At 38.9% G+C, this 25,786-nt stretch overlaps 1 protein-coding gene across 1 annotated transcript in view; it reads left to right on the top strand.

The window, feature by feature from the left end:
- The window catches only part of GRM5 (glutamate metabotropic receptor 5), a 676,146-nt gene that overhangs the window by 590,700 nt on the left and 59,660 nt on the right, over nt 1–25,786 (top strand). The window contains exon 7 of the mRNA XM_007956483.2: nt 6,740–7,679. Coding sequence (XP_007954674.2) covers nt 6,740–7,679 — 940 coding nt within the window. The remainder of the gene's footprint in view (nt 1–6,739; nt 7,680–25,786) is intronic.

The following is a 25,786-nucleotide window of genomic DNA, read 5'->3' as shown; positions in this document are numbered from 1 at the left end:
CATAAGGTTTTCCCTGGCCAATGCTTTGAGAAGTGGATGGCCTCTTCCTTCTTCCTAGTCTGTCTCAGTCTGTAAGCTGGGCTGATACCTGTGCACCATGTGCATCCCAATGGGTTTGAAACACCAGTGGCTCAGCCTCAAAACTCACATCAATACGTCACCACAGTAGGACAAACCAGCAGACAGGTTTGTCTCCCTGTTGGAAACCTCTTGTACCACCCTTACCTGGGTCCCTGCAGCTGACTCCTCCTCTGTCCGGGTTCCTGGGCCTTTTAATCCCCTTTCTCCCAGTCTCCCTCCCTGCTGCTTTGGGCGTGCCTGAATTTCCTCTCTTCGCCTGGATCTCTGCAGCTGACGGCTCCTCTGTCCGGGTTGCTGGCTTTTAATCCCTTTTCTCCTGCTCTCCCATCCTGCTGCTTTGGGCATGCCTGGATTCTCTCTCCTCACCTGGATCCCTGCGGCTGTTGATCCCTGCAACAGTCTAGGAACAATTAACTATTGACTACTGGAATATTAATTCTGTAAGACTAGTAACCACACTCTGAGCATGACTACCAGCTATTCCTGCATTGTCACATACATCCAAGCTATCCGTGACAATCCGTTCTCCCTTTAAATGTATGGGAAATTCATTTGTGGGCCACAGAATGAATGTGGATAATACAATTTTGACAGCTTGCTTTCCCATAAAACAAAACAAAATTGTTATCACTTCCATGTATATCAACTTAAACCATGAAAGGAAGAGTCATACCAGAGAATTAATAGGATTATGCATCAAGCATGAAAAGAAATGAAAAAATGAAATTAACAGCTATTTAAATAGATAGTATTAGAAAACGGCATTATTTTTCTAACCTATGGCTCATCTGTGTTTCTAGTAAAGAATAGACCACTGTGCATCTTCTGAAGACCAACAAACTTTTAGGAGAGAGTTTTCACTGACATGATCAAGATTCTTTAAAAAATACACTAAATTGATTAAACCTATAAAATACACATACTTTAAATTCTTTATTAACTTCCACATACGCTTCTAGTAATTTGCCACTGAGTTGTGAATGACAAGGATATAAAAGTAAACCTTTAAAGGAGAAAATGCCCAGTAACTCCCAGAAGAAACTGAAATACAAAGAATAACTAGACACTCAGACATTTATAAACTAATGCACCTAGTGTGAGTAGTATTCAATGGGAATTTGAATTTATATTATAATAAGGGTAATGTTATCTCAGGACTCTGGATTTTGGTACAACATTTTATGATAGTAGGAATAGCAATGGAAGGATACAATTGATCTAATAGTATGGAAGGGGGTAAACTAAATGTATAGTACCAGAAGTGATATCTATGATTTTGAAATCTGAAGTTTTACAGAAGCTAGGAAGGCCCTCAAGAGATGAACTGACACAGCGGCTGTAATGACGGACTCAGATATAGCAAGGATTGTCAGGCTGGCACAGGACCAGGAAGTGTTTAGTTCTGTTGTGCATATGGTCACTATGAGTTGGAGCCAACTTGATGGCACCTAACAGGTGCGAGTAAAGAATAAAAAAGAGAGAGAGAGAATGAGGAAAACTGAAGTGATGTTGTTAGAGGAGATTATGTGAGTCATCTAATTAACCAGTTTCCTTTGGCATCTGATATACTTCCTTCCAGCTGATGTATCTTACATCTTCCCTGACCTATCTGTTTCCATTTCCACCTCTTAAAGCTGGTGTTACTTCAGATTTCTAGGCTTTGTTATTACCTACACATATGCATTTCCTATTCTATTGCAAATATTTCCATGTCTCTAATTACCACCCGTAAGCAAATGATTCCAGAAGCTATAACCTCTGCCCTCATAACACCCAAGCTTCTGTTTCCACTTGTCTCTGAAATCTCTCACTATGTCACAAATACTTCAAACACAACACATCCAAACTTACTATTATTCCTGTAACATGACCCTTCTCTTCTTGCATCTTTCATTTTAATTAACAGCATTGCCATCAACTCGGTTTGAAGCCTCTATTTTGACTTTTCTGTCTCACTACCTCACAATTTCTTTTGATCCCAGTTCCAAAGTACCTTTACCAGTAGACTATTTTCTCTCCAGTATAGTAACTTTGTTTTTGCCCTTATTATGCCTTCACTGTCTTCTTTTGCTGGCCTCCTGATTGTTTTTCTTTGTACCAGTCTTCACCTGCCACTCCCTGCGCCCTGACCTTGAGACAATGTAGTTCATAGAAAGGCTTAGGTAGCATTAGGATGGTCACCCCTTGGCGTTATCATATAAAGCATCTACACACTGAACAGGAAGTGGCCTGATAACTTCTAAGGTAGGGTTGCCAAACAAAGACCAGGGACTGGTTACAGAGTCACTAGGCCTGCTTATTCAAAATAAGCTCCCTTTGTTCCACTCCAAATGTACTGAGTAAAAATCTCCTGTTCCTAGGCCCTTGAATTGTATTTTTGTAGACTGTCCCGAGTGATTGTGATACGTATCCATTTTTGGAAACTCTAAGATCTTGTCCAATCATGAGAGTCAGTGATTATAATAATACTCTAATCATAATCCAATTTGCTATGCCAAGAGGATAGCAACAAAAGTATTTTGTGCAAAGACAGCATTATTACACTAAGCAAATCTTCTGAATGGTTCACATTAAATGGAAAAACACTCATTTGAATATATAAATTCTGGAAAGTTTGTGAAAATAATCATATCAATTAGAATCATGCTTTACTCATATTTGGTTTTGCCAAACACATATATCTAAGCAGCTTTCTTTAGTTTCACACATGGTGTTAATGGTTGTGTGAATCTTTTTTAACTAATGAAAAGGTCCTTGTAACATGTAACATGTTTTGTATATCAATAATTACTGTAGACATTATGAACACATGACCTAGCCAGGGAAACAGCCCTTTCTAGAATTAACTACAGTAGATAATATATATCATGGCAATATCTGTGGTATAAACAATGTATTATAGAAGAATAAGGAATGGAATGATTAATTCTGCCTATTGTAAGATAGTCTCAGAAAGGAATAAGTTTGTGAATATGAACCAAAACCCTAAAGATTCAGAGGCTGACTTCCAACATACATGAACTGATACCTGAAAGTACGAATAGAAATGTATTCATTAGCAATAAGATATGTAGTTTTCATAATCAATGAAAATATTTAAAATAACTGTTTTCTCTTTAGATTGACATTCCTAACTTTTTTTATAAGCTAAAAGCACTTTGTTTCACTATTAAAAGAACAGATTTTTAGAATAATCATTACTTTTTTCTTTAGAAGTCACTTTGTAAAGAAAGTATGCTAAGGACCCCAGGGAACTATGTGGTAAAAGCATTCAGCTTCTAACCAAAAATTTTGGTGGTTTCAATCCACCCACCACTCTGGGAGAGGAAGATGAGGAGGTAAAGATTTACAGCCTTGGAAACTGCCTTGGGGCAGTTGTACCCTGTCTTACAGGGTCCTGTGAGTCTTAATCAACTCAGTGGCAATGGTTTGTTTTAAAAATGTGTTTGGGCTGAGGATCCCAGGCTAAGAAATCCTGTTAAACCCATAATGAATATGAAACTATTCATAAGTACATGAACTAGTGGTACTATCAGAAAACTTCATAAATAAATTTAAAAAAAGCTACCCATAGGAAAAGGAAGATAAAAGATATTTCTTCTTTTTCTATAAAGGGCTGTCCTTAGCTATTTTGAAATAACCACACCCTTCTTTGCTACCAATACTTTTTGCTGGTGCTCTCACTTCCCAGTAGCCCTTAGATAGTCAAAGCCACTAATACAATACCTTTGATCATGTGATATGAAAAATAGAAACGCCTTACCTTTTGTCAGTTAAGAGAGCTCTGGTGGCATAGTGCCTAAGGCATTAGACTGCTAACCAGAAGCCTAGTGGTTCAAACCCACCAGCCACTCCTCGGAAGAAATGTTAGGCAATCTATTTCCATAGTGATACTGCCTCAGAAACCCAAGGAGAGGTCGCTATGGGTCAGATCTGACTCGATGGCAATGAGTTTGGTTTTGGTTTATGTCAGTTAAAGGAGCCCTGGTGGAGTAGTGGGTAAGACATTTGGTTGCTAACTAGGTTAGTGGTTCAAACCCACCACCTACTCCATGGGACAAAGATGAAGCAATCTACTTCCATAAAGATTTACAACCTTGGAAACCCAATGGGGTCACTATGAGTCAGAATCAAGTCAATGGCAGTGGGCTTGTTGTTGTTTTGGTTTTATAGTATCAGTTAGGATTTGGTTTGACTGCATGTAACAGAAAATAATAGTAGTAGTTTTAGCAATGTAGATGTGGATGTGTATAGTCCAGAGCCAGTGATTCCAGTTACCAAGGACCCTGTTCCCTTCTATTTTTCTCTTCTACCAAAAAATACCTTCTATTCCTAAAGTAACCTAACAGTCCAAAGTAACTGCTGGAGGTTTAGCCACCGTGATTGTATGTGATTGTAATCTAAGCAGCAGAAGGGGAAAGCAGAGAAAGGCAAAAAAGAAAAGGAAAAAAAAAAATCTATTTCTTTTAAAAAGTCTTCTGCTTACATCTTGTTGGCTAAGATCCAGTCATATGGTGTAAGTGACTGCAAAGGTATTTGGAAATGTAGTATTTTAGCTGTATCCCTTACTGCTTCAAATTAAATTGAAAATCTGTTGCTAAGGATGAAGGGGAGATCAGATATTTATAGGCAGTTAGTAATCTCTGTTATACCTGTCACATATCCAGTGCTGTAGATCACCAACCACATTTTCTACTCTCTCAATGAAGAAATCTTAATGTCATTTTAAAGAAAGAATCTAATTAACAGAAATGTTCTTCCCACAGCAGTGACTCTCAATTTTGGCTACACATTAGAATCACTTAAAATGACTTCCAAAAAAAATCTGATGTCCAGGCTATACAAAAAAATAAAAATACACCGCCATTGAGTTGGATCTGACTCATAGTGACCCCTCCTTGGGTTTCTGAGGCAATATCACTACAAAAATAGATTGTCCAACCTTCCTTCCGAGGAGTAGCTGGTTTATGGTTAGTAGTCTAATGCTTTAGGTAGTATGCCACCAGAGCTATACTCTAGGCCAATTAAGTCAGAAGCTGTGGCAGTGAGATCCAAGCCACAGTATTTAAAAAATATGCAGCCAAGTGTGAGAATCACTGTTCTAAAGAATTTTAAAAAGAAGACAGCTAACTCAAATGAAGCTTTATTTTTTCACTTTTTTTCCTGCTATATAATCAAGTGACATAAAAATTGAAAGCCATAACTAGAAAATAATTTTGAGAGGGGTGGCACTTCCCAAGCAAACCAAGTATTGGTTTTCCTATTGAATACTTTTCCTATTAAAACTACTAGGCTGCTTTCTTATTTATTTTATTTTTTTTTTATTTTTCCCCAACTTTTCTCTTGTATAACATCTAAATTGCAAGATTCCCTGAAAATTCTAATTTTTCTTTACAGTGGATCCAGAACAATATAGTTGGTCATCCTGGATACCTTTACTTCTCACACAGCCCACATCAACTCAGAGACTCTGTATTTTTCCTAAATGATTCTCAAATTATTTCATAGTTTTCATTCTAGTACAACCTGTTATTGTCTCAACTTCATCTGTGTAATGAACCTCCACACTGTTTTCTCTGCAACTAGTTTTACCTACCACAAAGCAACCAAAGAGATATTTATTAAAAAAAAAAAAAAAAACATGCAAATCTAATCATGCAAAATATCCTTGGATTCCTCCAATAACTTCTATTGATCTATGCCTAAACACAAGACCCCTTATCTAGGAACTCCTGCTCTGCATGATCCACTCCTGCCTGCCCTTTAACCCCATCTTAGGGCATTCCTGAAGGAGCTCTGTTAGTGTAGTTCCCAAGGCACCTGACTGCTAAACAGAAGGCTGGCGGTTCAAACCCACCAGCCACTCCTTGGAAGGAATGTTGGGCATCTACTTCTGTAGTGATACTGCCTTGGAAACCCAAGAAGGGGTTGCTATGAGTGGGGTCTGGCTCGATGGCAAATAACAACAACAACAACAGGGCACTCATCACGTTGTGTAAATAGGCCTTTTTTTCATACTCCTATTGCCCATAGATTCTTCCATACAGTTAACCTCTCTTTTCCAAACCTACTAAACCCCCAAACTCAACCTAATTGACACCTTCAATTTGCTCCTTCCTGTTTAAGGAAGTATTTCCTGCTCCCAAAAACTGAGTCATGGCCCATGTTATATTTCTTCATGACATTTACCTTTGTTTTAAGTAATTATTTTAAAGCCCCTTCCCTCCAATTAAAGAGTCTGGTGGTGTAGTGCCTAAGATACTTGACTGTTAACTAGAAGGCTAACAGTTCAAACCCACCAGCCACTCCACAGAAGGAAGATAGGGCAATCTACTTCTTTGAAGATTTACCACCTCAGAAACCCAATGGGGGTCTCTGGTTGGAACTGACTCAAGAGCAATAAGTTTGTTCTGCTTGGTTTCCCTCCAATTATTGTTTATAAAGACAGAGACAATATCATCATTTTGTTTTCATAACCTAGAACAACTCTTACTGCATTTTCAATAAATATGTATGAATGAATGAGTAGTATGGGATACGGAGATTAGAAAGGTAGATGGGGACAAATTACAGTGGTCTTAAGCAGTTGCTTATAACTTAGGGATACCCAAGTAAACCTCTCTTCTTTGTCTTTCACTATGTGTCTGTGTCTCTGCAGGTTGTGATTTGATCCCTGTACAGTATCTTCGCTGGGGTGACCCTGAGCCCATTGCAGCTGTGGTGTTTGCTTGCCTTGGCCTGCTGGCTACCCTATTTGTTACTGCAGTTTTCATCATTTACCGTGATACACCAGTAGTCAAGTCCTCCAGCAGGGAACTCTGTTACATTATCCTTGCTGGCATCTGCCTGGGCTACCTATGTACCTTCTGCCTCATCGCAAAGCCCAAACAGATTTATTGCTACCTTCAAAGAATTGGCATTGGTCTTTCCCCAGCCATGAGCTACTCAGCCCTTGTAACCAAGACCAACCGTATTGCAAGGATCCTGGCAGGCAGCAAGAAGAAGATCTGTACCAAAAAGCCCAGATTCATGAGTGCCTGTGCCCAACTAGTGATTGCATTCATTCTCATATGCATCCAGTTGGGCATCATCGTTGCTCTCTTTATAATGGAACCTCCTGACATAATGCATGACTACCCAAGCATCCGGGAAGTCTACCTGATTTGTAACACCACCAACCTAGGAGTTGTCACTCCTCTTGGATACAATGGATTGTTGATTTTAAGCTGCACCTTCTATGCGTTCAAGACCAGAAATGTTCCGGCTAACTTCAATGAGGCCAAGTATATTGCCTTCACAATGTACACCACCTGCATTATATGGCTAGCCTTTGTACCAATCTACTTTGGCAGCAACTACAAAATCATCACCATGTGTTTTTCAGTCAGTCTAAGTGCCACGGTGGCTCTGGGCTGCATGTTTGTGCCGAAAGTATACATCATCCTGGCCAAACCAGAGAGAAATGTGCGCAGCGCCTTCACCACATCTACCGTGGTGCGCATGCATGTGGGGGATGGCAAGTCATCCTCGGCAGCCAGCAGATCCAGCAGCCTAGTCAACCTCTGGAAGAGAAGGGGCTCCTCTGGGGAAACCCTAAGGTAAACACTGTGGGGTTTGTGGGGCACTGGCCCCTATAGCTGAAGCAATGCCGTTCATTTCCTAGGTCTTTTAAAACTTTTCTAAATGATGAAACTATGGGAGACAGGGTGCTAGCCAGGAAAAGGGATTTGAACCTCCTCATTGACTTTTTTTATTTTTTAATTTTTAATTATCATTATCTATCTATCTATCTATCTATCTATCTATCTATCTATCTATTGGGGTGTGTGTGTGTGTGTGTGTGTGTAATTAATTGGATGTGATCCCAGTACAAAGGACAAGGCTAGAAACATGGAATTTTGGATCTTTGATAAAGCTAACAATTATAGTGAAAAGAATGAAGTCAGAAGATGGCAGAGCAGTGTTAAGTTGCTGAGCTAAGGCTAGGACCTTGAGGTCTTCGAGGCACAAATATATACTGTGTACTAAATTCTGGTTCGGGAGCTCTGGTAGCATAGTGGCTAAGGCACTTGACTGCTAACCAGAAGGCTGGCAGTTCAAACCCACCAGCCACTCCTCGGAAGGAAGATGGGGCAATCTACTTCCATAGTGATAATGCCTCGGAAACCCAAGGAGGGGTTGCTATGAGTCGGGTCCGACTCGACGGCACATAACAACAACAACAACAACAAATTCTGGTTCAGCAGAATGGAGTAGAGGTTAGTGTTAGCAGAGAAGATTATACTCAGAGCAAGATGCTAAAAGCCACGACGCTTATACATCTGACCACACCTGCATGTGCCTGAACCTTTTTCAAGTCCAGAAGAGCCCTTGACTGCCCATTTCATAAAGGCAACAGGATGTAGAATTTATGTTATAGCTCTTAATGGACAATTTGAACTCTGGAAAATGGCTAAGTAGCTGAGAAGGGTAAAGCAGAAATTGACTTTGCATAAAATTTTCCTAAATAACCAGTCTCTCACTTTTCTGTTGCCCTTAGTCTCATCCCATCCCCAAGTTAAATACCATAAGTATGATTATTACTGAAAATGATCTGTTGCCATCAGTCAACTATGCCCCCCACCACGACCATGTGAGGTCTTCTTTATGTGATAAATGACCCTAAGACACCTTTAAGGCAATGGGATCATCCTATCATTTGCTTGGGAACAAATTCTGAGGCATTAAAATAGCTACACAGATCATGTAATATGCAATAAGAATTTCCTCTATTTAAGGAGTGCATATCACAAGAGCTATACAGGAAAATAGCTCTTCTAGCTGTAGGGGGATTTGACATTTTTTTTCTTAAGCCACACAAATAAATGGAAGAGAAATATCTTTTAAATGGAAAGGATATCTAAATAATATTGTTTGAACTATTCATATATACCTTCTCATAGCTTGCATGGAAAGTGGTACTTTTCCATCATTCATAATTCTTCAAAGTATGAATTATAGTGATAGAATAGATAGTGTATCTGCTGAGATTTGCAAAGAACCCACAGGATATTAGGAGTTTATCTGTATGGCTCAATTCACTTGCATTATTAACATGTATCTTTGCCTCTTCTAATTAGTTTCTAATTCTTCTGCAGTTCTCATCTCTTTCCATATATATTGTCCAAGGTATTAAACTAAATGACAAACTTTGGGGAAACCAACTCATCTTTTACTTCTTCAATAAATCCTGGGAATGTTATGGTGTGTACACAAAATACATTCCATATATCTAACCACTGGCATATTTTCCATTTCTCTTCTTGGCACCTCTCTGAAACATTCTTTTTCTGAAACTTCAGCAGGATTACTCTTTCATTTTGGCTAAAAATATTGATTTTTTTTTTTTTTTTTTTTTTGCAACATTTATTTTATCAGCCAATCCCTTCCTTCAGACAAAATCTTCTGGGGAAGCCTGATAAATAAAACAGATAGATTGATGGAGGGAAGGAATTGTGAGTCTGTGCATAAGCATAAAAAAAAAAAAACCTCACTAGGGCAGGCTCTTTAAAGAGACAGCATGTGGAGTGCTATCAAAGAACATTGGCTTTGTAATTGGGTTTCTCCTGAGTCTGAATCCTGACACTCCAATTTCATTTATATGTTGTTGTTGTTGTTGTTATGTGCCGTCGAGTCAGCCCCAACTCATAGCGACCCCTCCTTGGGTTTCCTAGGCAGTATCACTACGGAAGTAGGATTGCCCAACCTTCCTTCCGAGGAGTGGCTGATGGGTTTGAACCGCCAGCCTTCTGGTTAGCAGTCAAGTGCTTTAGCCACTATGCTACCATATATGAGCCTTAGTAATTTTATCTACCAAATTCAGGAATTACGTATCTCATAGTATTGTGAAGAGTGAAATAGATAATGGATAGGAAGATTAGACCTATAGTAAATACTTTATTGAAGGCTGTATATAGTGCTAGACAGCACTGAGAATTAATCATTTAGCAGCTGTTTAGCCTTGGGCAAATTACCTAACCTCTCTATGCCTTGGTTTCCTTGGATAAATGGATATCACGAATTACATTCTTCATATAGTGGTTGTAAAAATTAAGTGACTTAACACAAGTAAAGTAACTGCCACATGGTAAGCACTTCTTAAGTGTGTGCTATTATTATTAACTAAACTAACAATTTTTGTCTTTTTCCAAATCTGAAAAAGTAAGTCTTTGTGTTTGGTATGCAAGCAGAATGATTTTAACAGCAGAGAGACGTCATAAAAGGTAGTGCAGATCTACAGATGCGTTGAATATACAGCTTAGGCTTCCCAGAAAATCTCTGTCTTCACAGATTCTATCTCCTTGGCCAGCTCTGGTAGAGTAGTGGCTAAGGCATCTGACTGCTAACCAGAAGGCTGGCAGTTCAAACCCACCAGACACTCCTTGGGAAGGAAGGTTGGGCAATCTACTTCTGTAGTGATACCGCCTTGGAAAGCCAAGGGAGGAGTCACTGTGAGTCACATCTGACTCGATGGTAGTGCATTTTGCCTAGCACCTAGCCCCCTTGTATCCTAATTATATAGGGTAAATTAATTGGGAGTAGGACGCCTTTCTACCTTATTCAGTACTGTGCAGTTAAGCACCTAGAAAGGTGCTTGGCACAAAGAAGACACTCAATCATCATTTGTTGGTATATTGGTTAAATGAATGAATTTGTAAAGGTAGTAAATGTTGTGGATGTTTTTTGCTTGTATTTTACTATTCATACTACTACCCCCTATTGATTCTATTACCTTTCATAAGATTAAGCTTAAATTATCTATATGACAAAAATGCCCTGCCTCAAAGAGCATTGGTCTCTAATTAAGGATTAGGTTGCTAATTCCATCTACTGATCTCATGTTTTGCTGTAATTCTGATAGTATCTGTTAACAGTATCATGATTTTCAACTATTTCATTTCTACTTTAGTAAATAAACAGACAACAAAAACAACAAAATTTACTGACAGTGTCAATAGAAAATAGGAATTCTGCTGAGGATTGTGTGGCATAGCTTGTTTTGTTTTTCCCTACAGGGCCGTGCCGTTCTTGATGATTAGGTTTTGCGGTCAGTAAATTTGGGTATCAGAATCTCAAGAAAAATATATAGGGAGCTTTGGCAATTGTTGGATTTTCATTATGCAGTCTTTCTGGGCAAATCCTAGTCTATATGTTGGTGGCTACAGTAGTACTTTTTGCCATCAACCAGGATAATTAAACTAGAACTTGCTTTTGATATGTTGAAGAAGAAAGGGCAGAGAAAACTGTAATTCCATTAGATCCTAACTAAATTTCCTTTCCTCTATGCCTTCCACGAGCCCCCAATTGTTTTCTCTCTGCAATCAAAATATTAAAATATTCAGAGAGTTAATACAGTATTTATTACATTGTAGCTTATAACTAGTTATGTATGAATTCATCTCCGCTTTTAGTTTTTAATTTTGTAAAGGGCAGTGTACAGCACATTACCCAGTCACACTGAGGCTCAAATAATAGGGAATGAGTTATCTTGGGTGCTTCTACTCTTTTTAGATTTATTCTAATTGACTGCCACTAGTTGTGCTCTTCAGCCTTGAACTCTGAAATATACCAATGAGTGCTACTATTGGGAACTAGGATGATTTTAAACAAGTAGCTTCAATCTCTAGAAGAAAAGCAGCTTCTATCCTAGGCCCAGCCTGGGTCTGCTCTCTAACATCTGGTGTACAGAGAAGAACTCTGCTGGAAACTCAGACTGTATCTGGGCTCTACGTCTGGATAGGCATATTCCTCTTCCTTCTGCCTCTCATGGGAGGTAGCGAAGGCTCATCATTTAAAGATAATACTAATTGGGTGTTTTTGAGTGAAGGAAATAATAATACCCCCAAAAGCTATAGTAACTGTGTTTCCAAAACATAGTTTGTACACACTCTTGAATAAGTGTGCATAGCACCTACATGGAGAGACAGTAGAGGCAAATGCAGTATATCAGTTTGTAGTTCCAGCTTTGGAGCCAACCGCGTGACCTTGAGCAAGGTACTTAAGTCTGTTCTTACTATTGTAAAATGGTAAATAATTCCTATTGCAAAGAGTAAATGAGATGATACATGGTATGTTTTTAGTACAGAACACAGGAAACAGTCAATAAATGGTACATAAACTTTTTAGGATAGAAAGCCTGACTTTTAGAGGCTTAAATTATTTGTTTGGCTTTCTTTTTTTCCATATTACAAGATCTACGGAGGTAAACTACTCCTGGTATCGCTCACAGGCTTACTGTGCCAGGCCCAACATCTCTTCCATTCTCTAGCCCTTTTAGTAGTGGTTGGTTGCAAGATAGATACTCTAGCTTCATGCACTGAATCCTATCATTGTGTTGTTGTTGTTGTTATTTGCCATTGAGTTGAGTCAGACCAGACTCATAACAACCCCTCATTGGGTTTTCAAGGCAGTATCACTGCAGAAGTAGCTTGCCCAACCTTCCTTCTGAATCCCATCATCAGGGAAAACAAAAGCCTTCTCGGAGTTCCTGCAGAATTGCCCTTCAATGTCATTGGCCAAAACTGTTTCATATGGTAGTGAACCCTAGTTTCAATACAGTATGGGAAAGTGTGCATTTAGCTTTCTCAGTTTCTATAATGGAGAATGAAAGGAAAAAGAGAGTGTTCAATACTTGTTGGGTAAGTCAATGAATAGTGTCTGCCACAGAAAGTGGTAGTAATCAGCAGAAATAGTATTAGCAACAATAGGAGAGGAGGTAAGAGGAGGGAAATATTAAAGTAGAAGAAAATGAGGAAGAAGAAGAGAGGGAGATAAATACGAGGTAGAAGATTAGAAAAAAACAATGGGAAATCAGTGTAGTACCCCAAAATAGTTCATATACTACCCATCTACTATATTCTGCTGTGTTGTCTAACATTTAATATATATTATTATTCTAATATCTCTAATTCTCATAAAACATTACAAGAACAAACAATCATAATCCCCATTACTCTCATTTTTCAGGTGAGGTATTTGAAGTCCATTATGGATAAAATACTTGCCCATGGTCTCACAGTAGGTGATGGGACAGTTTTTAACTCTGGCCTTAGCTGTAAAGTAACTGTTGTTGTTATTATGTGCCGTCGAGTCGGCCCCAATTCATAGCGACCCCTCCTTGGGTTTCCAAGGCAGTATCACTACGGAAGTAGGATTGCCCAAACTTCCTTCCGAGGAGTGACTGGTGGGTTTGAACCACCAGCCTTCTGGTTAGCAGTCAAGTGCTTTAGCCACTATGCTACCAGAGCTCCTATAAAGTAACTAGAGTTAAGCATTTCCCAGAGTGTATCCTTTGGAAATCTAGTTCCACAAATTGCCTCATGAAAGAGTTTATTTTGTCAAAGAAGTTTTTATACCTCTGTCTAATCTATTCCTTTTTTAGAGATAAATATCTTGCTGTTGTTGTTGTGTGCCGTGGAGTCATAGAAATCATCATTCATTTCTTAACTCTCAAAATTTCTCAAGCTTCTTGAACATAGGACCATTTTTCCCAAGAAACCTAAATATTCTGAAGAAGAGATGTTACAAGAGACACACTGGAAAACACTATCATAACCAAAGACAATGATGTGGTTCTGGTGCCTGAAAAATAGTTCATATCTTTAGTGAGAAAGGGACCCAAAAGAGCTTATTTTTGCCCATGGTCATGGACAGAGAATTATTTTAGGCTTTCTGAGAACCTCAGGAAAGAATCAAACTAACTCTACAAGATCCAATAAATTTCAGAGAAGTTAAATTCATTCACCCTGTAGCACAAAGAAGAAAAGTACTCAGTCAGTCATTCAGTTCACTGAAATAGCAAAGGCAGATTTTTATTTAAAAGGGGTGAGTCACTATAGGTTATAGATAGATATAGTGATACAGATATAGAGATAGATACAGATAGATTTTCTCTCTCTCTCTCTCTCTCTCTCTCTCTCTCTCTCTCTCTATATATATATATATATATCGATAAAGACAGAGAGAGAGGGAGAAAAACATGCTATTTATTCCATCAATGTATAGAAGTCTCTGTGATTAACATCTTGTTTCTAGACACTAATTTCCAGTGCATCAAGCAGATAATGCCAGGCTTCCATTTAAGGACTTCGCTTCAGCTGCAAATTGACAAATGAACACAAAGCCAGTTCCGACCTAAATAAAGCATTGAGATTGATGAATCTAAAGTTCTAGCTGTATGAAATTCAGAATTCCCAAGGACATGGGGTTGGGGGTTCCACAGTTCAGTGGATTTTTCAAGATGAAATTCGTAGCTGAAGTCTTTAGGTCTAAATCCTAAATTTTCTCAGAAGGTAAAACCCTTGGGGATTCCAGTCAGGTGTCAGAACTATTAGAATTACCTCCATCTTAACTTAATTTTACAAAGTATCATTTGCCGCTTTTGTTTTAATTCACCAATTAACTTTGTTTTAATTAGCATTGTCATGAAAGACTACTTAAGCTGTCTACTGAAACAACTAGCCCTTCCATACCCATTATCCAAATTTCAATTTGCCTAGAAAATTGTTTCCCTCTTGTGAATTCCAATATATCCCATAGCTTTGATGATGTCCAATAGCTTACATTTCACTAAGAGGTAACTGATGTGTACGAAGTGATGTTCCTGCTATTTCCCCCTCTTTAAAATCCTCTGCCTCTTCCTCCTTTCCCTCCAGTTCCTATTCACCTTCCAAAGCACAGATTCGTCAGTGAAACCCTCCCTTATCAATCCATCTCAGCCCCTCCCTCATTTGGACTTTCAGACTACATACGATCTATGGCATACATTTATCACATGTTCCACAAACCTTATATAGTTATTATTCATTCTTAAAAAGCTGAAAAATGAGCATTGCCAAGCACTGTTCTAGGTCTTTGGATTGAATTGTTTTGTGAATTTAGATGTAATACTTTCACATCTGGAGTATTCAGTCCTATCTGAAACATATTTGTATCTCCCTTAATTCCTAGTGTATTGCCTGACACATAGCATGCTTGGTGACCACATACAGGTTGACTGAATGATGGTTTAAGAACCTGGTATTCTTAAACAGCTCATAGTGTTCCCATTACCATCATTTTAAACAAGACTGCTCACTTTCTTTACTTTATTGCCAAAATTTTATGTGATGATATGTTGTTCCCAGAAAAACAAGGCCAAAAAAAAAAAAAACTTTTCTAAAGTCAAACTTTTTTTTTTTTTTTTAATCAAGCTTCCATTGAGTGCCTGCTCTGTGCCAAGCACTTTTCTAGATACTCAAACTCAACTCACTCCTTTCAAGTTGATTCAACTCATAGTGACTCCTCCTTGGGTTTCCGAGGAGGGGTTTTCTAGGGAAGTAGATTGCCCAATCTTCCCTCCGAGGAGTGACCAGTGGGTTTGAATTTCCAGTCTTTTGGTTAGCAGTCAAATGCCTTAGGCACTATGCCACCAGAGCTCCTTTTCTAGATACTAGTGATAGATAAATAAAATACAGTCTTTGAGGAGCTCTCCATTTCCTGAGAGAGAGAGAATTGGAAACATAGAAAACCAATAAAATGATATAGTGCCACAATAGGGGTCTATCACCAAACAGAGGGCTCCAAATGTAAAAACAGTAAATTCTACTTGAGGAGGTCTAGAAAAGCTTTCCAAAGGAACCAATTCAAACCAGAGCAACTAAACATTTTAATGCCTGCTTAGAACTTTTCATGGGTTCTTCACTGACTAGAAGGATGGGGAAAAGCGAAACTTGCTTCAGATTTGGCAAGAAAGGCTTCTGGTGATATGACTCTTTGTCTGATAGCTGCTTCCTGGATGACTCTCCACACTAATGATCCACATGATTTTCTTGCTGTCTGGCCTCTAGCAAGGCAGCTACTTCTATATGAAACATAGCAAACCTCCTCCCTAACTCTCACTTTGCTACCTCATACTCATCTTAGATATCACTGCTGCTGGGAAGCCTGTCCTGAGCCTCTGAGAATGCACTGGATGTTCCTCCTCATGATCCAAATGAGCCACGTGCCTACCCCTACTAGAGCATTTATCATCCTATGTTATAATTATTTAATATTGAGACTTATTGACACATAACCACAACAAAGGACTCAAACATCCCACCAATCATGAAGATGGCACAGGACCAGGCAACATATTGTTATGTTCTATTTACAGTTGACATGCGTAGGAGCTGATTTGGTGGCAACTAACAATAAAATTGTAAGACTCCTTCATGTACACACACACACACTCATTCACTCAAAATACTATGAACTTCTTAAGGACAATGTCTTCTTTATTTTCTGTCACTGACATCCAGCCCAATGCCAGGAACAAAGTCAGTACTTGAAATGTCTGTTAAGTGGATGGATGGATGGATGGATGGTGACTAATGATGTTTGAGCTGCAGTGAACAAAGAAGGGTTGAAGATTGAGGAAAAATCTATTTATTGAGCCCTTGCTAAAGAAGGACAAGTTGTGCCTCTAACCCCTTACAAATATTAACTATTCTAATTCTTGAAACAATCTATGGGGTAGGCAGCAACATTTTTGCCAGTTTGCAGATGAAGAGGCTAAATTATTTGCTCAAGCCAATATAGCCTATAAGTAGAAGAAACAGGATTACAATAAATGTAGGCTGGCTTCAAAGCCTACACACACAACCCGGAAAATCTGTTTCTGTTTCTAGAGTTTAGCAAATTATATGCTGAACAAGAAACACTGTGGTTGAGTGAGTAGCAGTATGACTCTCCCCCAAAGACTTTCCTTCAAAACTGCTCCTTGGATCTTTACTGCACTATACTTTCTTGACACAGTCATGTTTTCAATTGAATCTAATTTGCTTTTTTTTTTTTTTTTTTTTTTTTGTCTGTGTGAACAAAAGTATGCAGAGACTCTGAGGTAAATTTTGGATTTTAAGAGCTACCTGTAGTTCTGTTTAGCGGTAATTTTTAAGTATCTAAATAGATTTAGTTTGTGAGAATAATATCTGACTTATTTTTATTATTTTTATATTTATCAATGTTAATCAGTTTATTATAACTTCAGAAATTTTGCAGAAATTATAAGGATTTACACTACTCTTCCATATAATTCTTTTATGACTAGTTTTTGCCTGATCTCATGTGAAATTTCATGTGATAGTTAAGGAATCCTGATATTTCCCACCTTGGCTCATGCTCCTTTAATGCAGCCTGTGTTTTTACTGTAATCTCTCTATATTGGATACATTGCTGACTTCTGGGAATATTGTGATATATGACACAATCCTACTTTTGGAGAAGCTCACAGAGAGTGGCTGAGACCAAACCATACACAAATCATTAGTTCTGACAGTGCATACAGTGATAAAGGAGATAAATGCATAGGGAAGCCAGTGATCACTAAAGGGGCACTGATTACAATCTGAGGTTATGGGAAGACTTCCTGGAGGAATGACACTTGCAGTAAATACCAAAGGATGATGAAGAAGCCAGATAAGGACTATGGGATATGCTGTTCTGGGAGAAAACCATACATGACAGTCCAGAAGTATGAAACAGCATGGTGTGTGCATAGAATTAAAGCATGTAAAATATGTGTCAGCATATAACAGGAAATGAGGCTGGAGAGGCTGATAGGAAGAGGCAAGGAGTCTCCTGTATTGCATCCTTAAGGGTACCTCAGCCAACCACCATCTGGGTCCCTCTATGTCCTCTCAGTAGCCTTTTCTCCATGCTAAACACCCATTTTGACATTCAATGTTCTCATACCTACAGCTACCTTTTCAATTCCAATTTGATTTCTCCTCATCCCATCCACAATCAAAGCCTAGGTCCTCTATCCCTTATCCTCTGCTAGAAAATATGTTAATTTATGTTATTATAGTAATTATTATTAATAGTTTATTTCATCCTTTATATAGAAGACACTGAGCCAGTACTCAGTTACAGATACTGTGCTAAGTACTTTCACATATTGGATCATCACACCTCAGTTTTTAATAGGAAATATTTTCCCCTATTCACAGATAAGAACAAAATGAATAGCTGAAGCACATAGAAGCTACCAATTGCTGTCCAGTTGATTCTAACTCACGGTGACCCCACATGCACCACAAGGCTTTCTATGGCTGATTTTTTTGAAGGTAGACCACTAGGCCTCTCTTCTGAAACACCTGAGTGGTTCAAATTGGTCATCTTTCAATTAGCAGCCAGGTGTGTTAATCATTTGTACCACCCAAGGTCCATATAAAGGCTAAGCAGCTTGTGGTGCATACCTAGTAAGTGGTGGAACCAAAATTTGAGATTCCAACCCAATTTGGTGTCTACAAAGCCCCTTTCATTCCACCATTGGCTTCCTCATGGATTCCTTTTCTCAACTATTCATCCTTTTTTTTGAGAACTAAGATCACTGCAAATGTATTTCTGCCATGTAAATATGTTGATATTTAACTTTTACTCCTAAAGAAATGACTGTAATAGCAACCTTTTTGGGTGATATATATCGAGTACACTAAGCACTGCTGGTACAAGGTTAAAGTGCTCTACAGCTAATTGAAATGTTGGCGGTCTGCTTCCATAAAAATTTACAGCCTTGCAAGTCTTATGGGGCAGTTATCTGCCTTATGGGGTCACTGTGATTAGGAATCAACTTGATGGCAATGGGTATATAAAGCATCTAACTGAACAAGGTAGCCCCTCGCTTTATAACTCAACAGAAATAGTGTGATACAGAGAAACAAGCTTGTCAGCAAAGACATGGGTTTTAATCCTGGCTCTGCTACTCAAAAGCTGGGACCTTTGACAGAGCACTTAAACTTTCTGGGCCTCTGGAAAACGAGGCCATTAATATTCATCTCATACAGTTCTTGTGAATATAATACAGTGTGCCTCACAGTAGCGACCCAGGACATGTGAGTTTCTTTTCTTCCTAATCATGGGGTCATCTAAGTTCATGTCCACCCAAAAATGCAGTTTTGGTGACATAATATAGGAGGAGGTTCCATGACATCATTCTTCAGGAAAGTTACTGAAATGGAAATATTTGACTTTGGGAATTCTGCCTGCAGCCTGTAAGTCACTTGTACATATGCTGGAGCCCCAGATAGGAATTTCCATTGCATTCAGAGATGGTATGTTAGGAACTGTTTGTTTGAGAAGTCATGCTTTCCTCAGAATTTAAAGGTAGCTTGTGGTTTCTATCCATTTTTCTGTTTCCTGTTGTGGTTTTGGCAGTGCATTTATATATCCTCAGGGGGGAAAAGTTGATTTTAACTTGACCCAGAACATGTGGATCCATCTTTACTTAATTACATAGAAAATAAAAGATGAAGCACTGTGGGAATATTTTAAGCATTACATAATATGGAACTTTCTTTGGTAAAGGAAATGTGTACTCACTTTGTTCACTTATGCTTAGCCTGAAAACAAAAAATATAAAAAATATAAGCATTTGAAGGGAAAGAGTCACAGTGTCTCTCATGTGCTCGAGCCTGCAGCCTGGCCTTGCTCTTCGGTGTCACAACAGCTGAGTCTGGATGGCGGGAGCTGCCCGAGAGCATGACCCCCTCTGCTGAGTTAAAATGACACCAAAAGTCCAAACTACTAATATTGTTTTCTTCTATTTGCTATTCATGTAGTTTGTTTTAGTTTGACAGGGGAAAAATAGAGAGATCAATGCTTGGTAAACAAACATAAATCTGTTCTGACCCTGTTCTTCTGAAAGAAGTAATAACCAAAAAGCAAAGCACGGGAATATAATGAAGCGCTCAGTAAGATGAGAATGATTACAGTCAGCATTTGTTAAGCAAGTCCCAATCATGTGTGAGACACTCTTTTATGCGTGGTGCATCTTCTTATCTTATGGAATAAAGCCCCCAACTCCAGAGTTTCTGATTCAGTAGGTCTGAGACGGGGCTGCAGAATTTGCATGCTCCCAGATAAAAATCCTGATACTTCTGGATTATACTGCTGTTCTAAGAGAACCAGTTTACATATTCTAAACTCACACCACCTTGTGAATTAGGTACTGTCATCCTTGTTTTCCAAATGGGAAAATTGACACTTTAGAGAGATTAAGTCATTTGTCTAAGATCACACAGATGGTAAGGGACAAGGGTGGGATTCAATCTCAGACTTGTCTGAATCAAGCACCATGTTCTTGTCATGAAGGCATGACTGCTAAGTTTTCAAGAGGATATATTGAGTAGGTAATTATTCCCTCAGACAATTCTTCCCTCTATTTTTTGCTCTGTGGTTTTACTCAACTCTAGGGCTTTGCCTACCCTGGGGTAAGATATTAACACTGCACTGTTATTAACAAGAGGCATGCTGCTATTTGAGTTATTAATTATACTTTCCACTCTCTGCCCATCTGGTAAATTCCAAAGCAATCTGAGGTGACTCCCAAATGTTCATGTAGCTTTTCTCCTTTTGACTGAGAGGCCATTTTGTCTCAATGGCGCTAATGTCTACTCCAAGAGATCAGTGACATTCTCCTACATTCGAGTCCCAATAAGCAACTGTATCAGTGCTAGATTCTGGAGGTGTGGGTAGGAGAGTAGACCATAGTTAAACTAATAACCAAAGCAAAGCAAACCAAACTCACAGCTTTTGAATCATTTTGACTCATAGCGACCCCTCCTTGGGTTTCTAATGCAATATCTCTATGGTAGTAGATTGCCCAGTATTCCTTCTGAGGAGTGGCTGGTGGATTTGAAACCCCAGCCTTCTGTTTAGCAGTCAAATGCCTTAGCACTATGCCACCAGAGCAGACCTTGAGATTTAAGAATTTCAGTGTGTGCTTACCACATATTTTTGGCAAAAAACAAAAATGAAATAAAAATAAAACCTTATTCATTTTAGATGTCATGAGCTAATAGGCCTACCTGTATATGAACAGAAGAACAAAGGCACTTTCAAAATATACGTTCTTAAGCAGGAAATGCACAAACTGGATTTAGACCAAATGGGTGATGAGGGTATTGAAGTATCTATAAAATAAGTTATGTGAAATAAGATTTAAGGAATTGAGAATTTTCAGCTTGGAGAAGAAAAGACACATGACATATATAGGACTATCATGCAGAGGGACAGGCCGTTCAAAACCAAAAGTATCAGGAGGCATCTCACATCAGAAGATAGAACCAGGAAGAGCAAGAAAAAAGTTTTAGGGAAGCATGTTGGAGCCATTTTAAGGAGGGCCTTCTAACACTTGCAGCTATTTCAACAGGGTGGGCTCCTTACAGAGAATGAAAGCTCTGCTTCCATTCCAGGATGTATAGGACTAGGCACTATAAACTGGTGGCATTATAGAAAGGAATTTGAGTTGAGATCTTCTAAAATTTCTGTGGTAGGCAGAATAACAGCCCTCCAAATCTACCCATGTCCTAATTGCTGGTACCTGTTGTTGTTACGTGCCTTTGAGTCAGACCCAACTCATAGCAACAACTTCTTGGGTTTCCGAAGCAGTATCACTACAGAAATAGATTGCCCAACCTTCCTTCTAAGGAGTGGCTGGTGGGTTTGAACCACCAGCCTTCTGGTTAGCAGTCAATTGCCTTAGCACTACGCTACCAGAGCTCCTTCTGGTACCTGTAAATATGTTATTTTACATGGGATTAAGGTTTCTTATCAACTTACCTTTCGATAAGATTATCCTGGATTATCTGGTTGGGCCCAATGTAGAAAAGGAAGGCAGAAGGATTAGAGTGATATGATGTGAGACTCAACAAATTATTGCTGGTATTTGTAATGGAAGGAGCCTTCAAGTTAAGGAATGATGGCAGCCTTTAGAAGATGGAAAGACAAGGAAATATATTACCGTTAAGGACTCCAGAAAAGAAGACAGCCCTGCTGACATGTTGAATTTAGTCCTATATGACCATCAGATATTTAACCCACAGAAATGCAAGATAATAAATTTATATTGTTTTAAGTTATTAAGTTTATGGTAGCTTGCTACAACAGTAATAAAAAACTAATACTCCATGAGACCTAGAGCTCAAATTAATGGTCCTCTTTTGACTGCAACAATCCTTAGAATAAGGAGCTCTGGTGGTGCTTTGGTTAAAGCATTGGGCTGCTAACCAAAAAGTTAGAGCTTCAAACTCACCAGCCACTCTGCAGGAGAAAGATAAGGTAATCCTATTCCATAAAGATTTATAGCCTTGGAAACCCTATGGAGCAGTTAGTTCTACTCCGGCCTATTGGGTCACTATTAATTGGGATGGACTCGATGGCAGTGGCTTCCCTTAAAATACACAGACCATCTTAAATCAGGCAGATGGAGAGAAGAAATTTTGCTCTTCTCCATCCAAATTTCCCACAAGTTTCCATGGCATTTTACAAGCTTTTACTCTAGTCATATTTATCACACACTGTGTCGTTGTGTTTGCGACATTTTGAGATCACTGAGGGCCAGAACGAACATTTTCTTACCTGCCTGTAGGTTGGCTATGAATAGGTGCTCAGTAAATTGGTGTTGTGGTAATACAGGTAGTAAAAAGGAGAACAAGCCCTACTGAGCCCTCCTACTTACTCTCCTAAAAGGATATAAAATGCTCTCACTGCTCTACACCATCCATCTTGATGTTCCCCTATGCCGTGTCCTGTCTACTGCATGCTGGATGACATCAGGGTCTTGATTAGAAGCCTATAAGAAGCTAACCATATTTGGCCCATGGGTGAAAGTCAGGCACACCGTGCTCTGGCTCAGGCAGGCACATTAAGACACTGTGAAGAAAAGCACAGCAGGGGCATCTGAGGGAACGGAGCGGGAACTTGAGTTCAGCATGAACTGTGGACACCTCTGTCAGGGACAGTCCAGCCACTGGGTACAGCCGAGTCTGCAGCCCTTTGGCAGAGAATGGAGCAGGCCAAAGTCTGCTCCATGCACATAGCTATTGCCTGCCAGGGCAGCAAAGTGAGAACCAAAGGTCCTAATCCAAATGGACTAGCAAGCACTTTTCACTTTTATTGGTTAGCTAATGAAAACATGAGAAAAAACTGATTTCAGAGTGCAGTCCAAGGGAAGTCAAACTTTAAGACTTGTTTTAACTTAAAGGATCTTTGAAATTTCTGATGATACTTGAAAAAAACTGAGCAAATTGACTTGAGTGAAGAGCTTACAGACAGACACCTTAGCAGAATGCTAACGAACTGAGCTGAAGCTGAGCAGATACAGACCTCAGATGTCTTGCCTGTCTTTTTCACCTTCAAACTCCAAATCCCTGCCTCAAAGCACATGTTATCTAATTTCCTCTTGGACATTTCTAGCAGCTTTCCTGCTAGTTATATTCACCATGAAGACAGTGCTTTGTGACTATATCTCCAGGGAGAACAGTGCCAGACAGACAGCAAGTTGCTGGCCACTGGCTGAAAGAAACAAAGAGCCTTTAAACTTCAGAGCACTTCTGGTCATCCTCAGAAACCCAAGGAGGGGTCACTATGAGTCGGATCCAACTCTAAGGCAGTGAGTTTGGTTTTTTATTTTGTTTTGTTTCAGCAATGAAGAACAATGCCCTATCTATCTATCTCTCTATCTATCTATCTATCTATCTATCTAATCTCAACTCTTTAAAGACATTTTTTCCCCTTTCCCCCAGCTTCCAGCCAAGCAGGTCCCTCTTCTGGCCACTAGGTGGCAGATGGTGCTCTCTGGGCATCTCCAGTGGGAGAGAGCTTTTCTTAAAATACTCGGCTTGTGTAGCACTGATAATGAGTGGATTGTTACTGTGGGCCTGTACAAGCAGAGAGCTAGCTTAACGTAATCAGCATAAGGCACATGTTTGCAGGAGCAGTGCCAATAGTAGATGTGCTGATTCTCAGATATGCAAACGGGAAAAGAATCCTAATACAAACTTCTACATTTTATCTGTTGGTTTTATCATCGATATCACATTTTCATACCTATAAAAATGGTGTGACATAAAAAGATGGGAAGAGTCAGCATTGTTTCTTAACACTTTGAAGATACATTTGTAAATAAATACACACACATACATGTGGGTATGTATATACATGAATACAAGTACATATATGTGTATATGTATTTCATGTATTTTATTGTTGCTGTTAGTTGCCACTGAGTCAATTACAACTCATGGAGATCCCATGTGTGCAGAGTGGAACTGTTCCATAGGGTTTTTCAAGGCTGTCACCTTTTGGAAACAGATCGACAGGTCTTACTCCTATTTAATCTCCTTGACAAACTCAACACTTGTACATTGGCCTTGTTTCTTTTGTTATCCTTTCCCTCACTTCTCTTTTAGACAGACGTAATACCATTGTCTACAATAGTCTTTTGTGTTGTAATCCAGCTGAAGCCCAAAGTCAATATATGAAAAGGATGTGTGGAATGAATTTTTCAGTTTCTTGACTCAAATGTCTGTGTAGTGCAAATAGCACTATAAACTAAATTGGTGCAAGGAATGGGATATGTCTCCCAAAGAATAAGCATTTCTTTTCATTGTTGTCAGTTTTGATGTATTTTTACTTCCCTTCTTCAAGTGAAGACTATTTCTAAAGTTGTGAATTCAAAAATGAATGTGTCACCAGCAATGTTCAGGTACAACTGAACTTCACTAGACATCTTAAGCACCTACTTCATGAAAATATTTAAGTCAATTTTTAGAATTAAGTGTATTTGATATCCCACATAATTTTAATGTGTAAAGCAGGTGTTTACAGGAAAATATTTTTTTTTACCAGGAAATTAAAGATGTTATCACTTCCCCAGACCTTATCATTAGGAGCTCTGATAGTACAGAGCCTAAAGCACTTGACTGCTAACCAGAAGGCTGGTGGATCAAACCCACCAGCCACTCCTCAGAAGGAAGGTCAGGCAATCTACTTCTGAAGGGATACTGCCTCGGAAACCCAAGGAGTGGTCTCTATGAGTCAGGTCTGACTCGATGGCACACAAGAACAACAGACCTTATCACTGAAGGATCAGCTTCCTCTTATATTTCTCCTGTGTATAAAAGCTGTACCATCCACATATTTGCCCATTCTTGACTCTACATTCCCTAACCCTTCACGTCCAGTCATTTTTTCTACTTATTCTGCCTTATCTTTTGCACTTTCAAAGATAAGGACATGAATTAGCTCCCCATAAACTATTGTTTGAACTTCTGACATAATGTTTTAAATCTCTATTATTCATGCACCTCCCCACCCAAATGGCTGCCAAAGTGTCTTTTCTAAATTACAAATCTGAACACATCCAACTCTCAAAATAATTTCAGTAGGTGAACATGTCTTACAAGATCAAAGTCTATACTCTATCACATGGCCCTTGATGATTTGACCTCCCCAATGTTGGGTTCAACCATCAATATGTTGCACCAGCCCCCTTACACCCGAACAACTAGTGTTCTCTCTATATCTTTAAATACATACTATATATTCTAGTAGTGCCAAACTGAATATAGCTGCCCAACTACACCATACCTTAGCTATCTCCTTTTGTTTGACAAGTATCTGCCTTTGCATATACTTTTCTTTATTCCTCTAATACTTGGCTTTATTTCTTGTCCTTTTACCTAGAAAACACCGTCTTACCTACCAATTCCAAATCCAAATGTTATACCTCTTTTATAAACTGTATTTCCATTGAACTTTCTGGGTTCCCTCATGCAGAACTTCTCAAGTTGTATTGTATTATTGATTTGAGTGTTTTTCTCCCTGCTTCTTGTTGTTGTTGTTGTTATGTGCCGTCGAGTCG

The sequence above is a fragment of the Orycteropus afer genome, unplaced genomic scaffold, assembly GCF_000298275.1.
Source record: "Orycteropus afer afer isolate SDZICR_OR568_19922 unplaced genomic scaffold, OryAfe1.0 scaffold00626, whole genome shotgun sequence".
Classification (NCBI taxonomy): domain Eukaryota; kingdom Metazoa; phylum Chordata; class Mammalia; order Tubulidentata; family Orycteropodidae; genus Orycteropus; species Orycteropus afer.
This window is presented reverse-complemented; position numbering and strand designations above follow the sequence as displayed.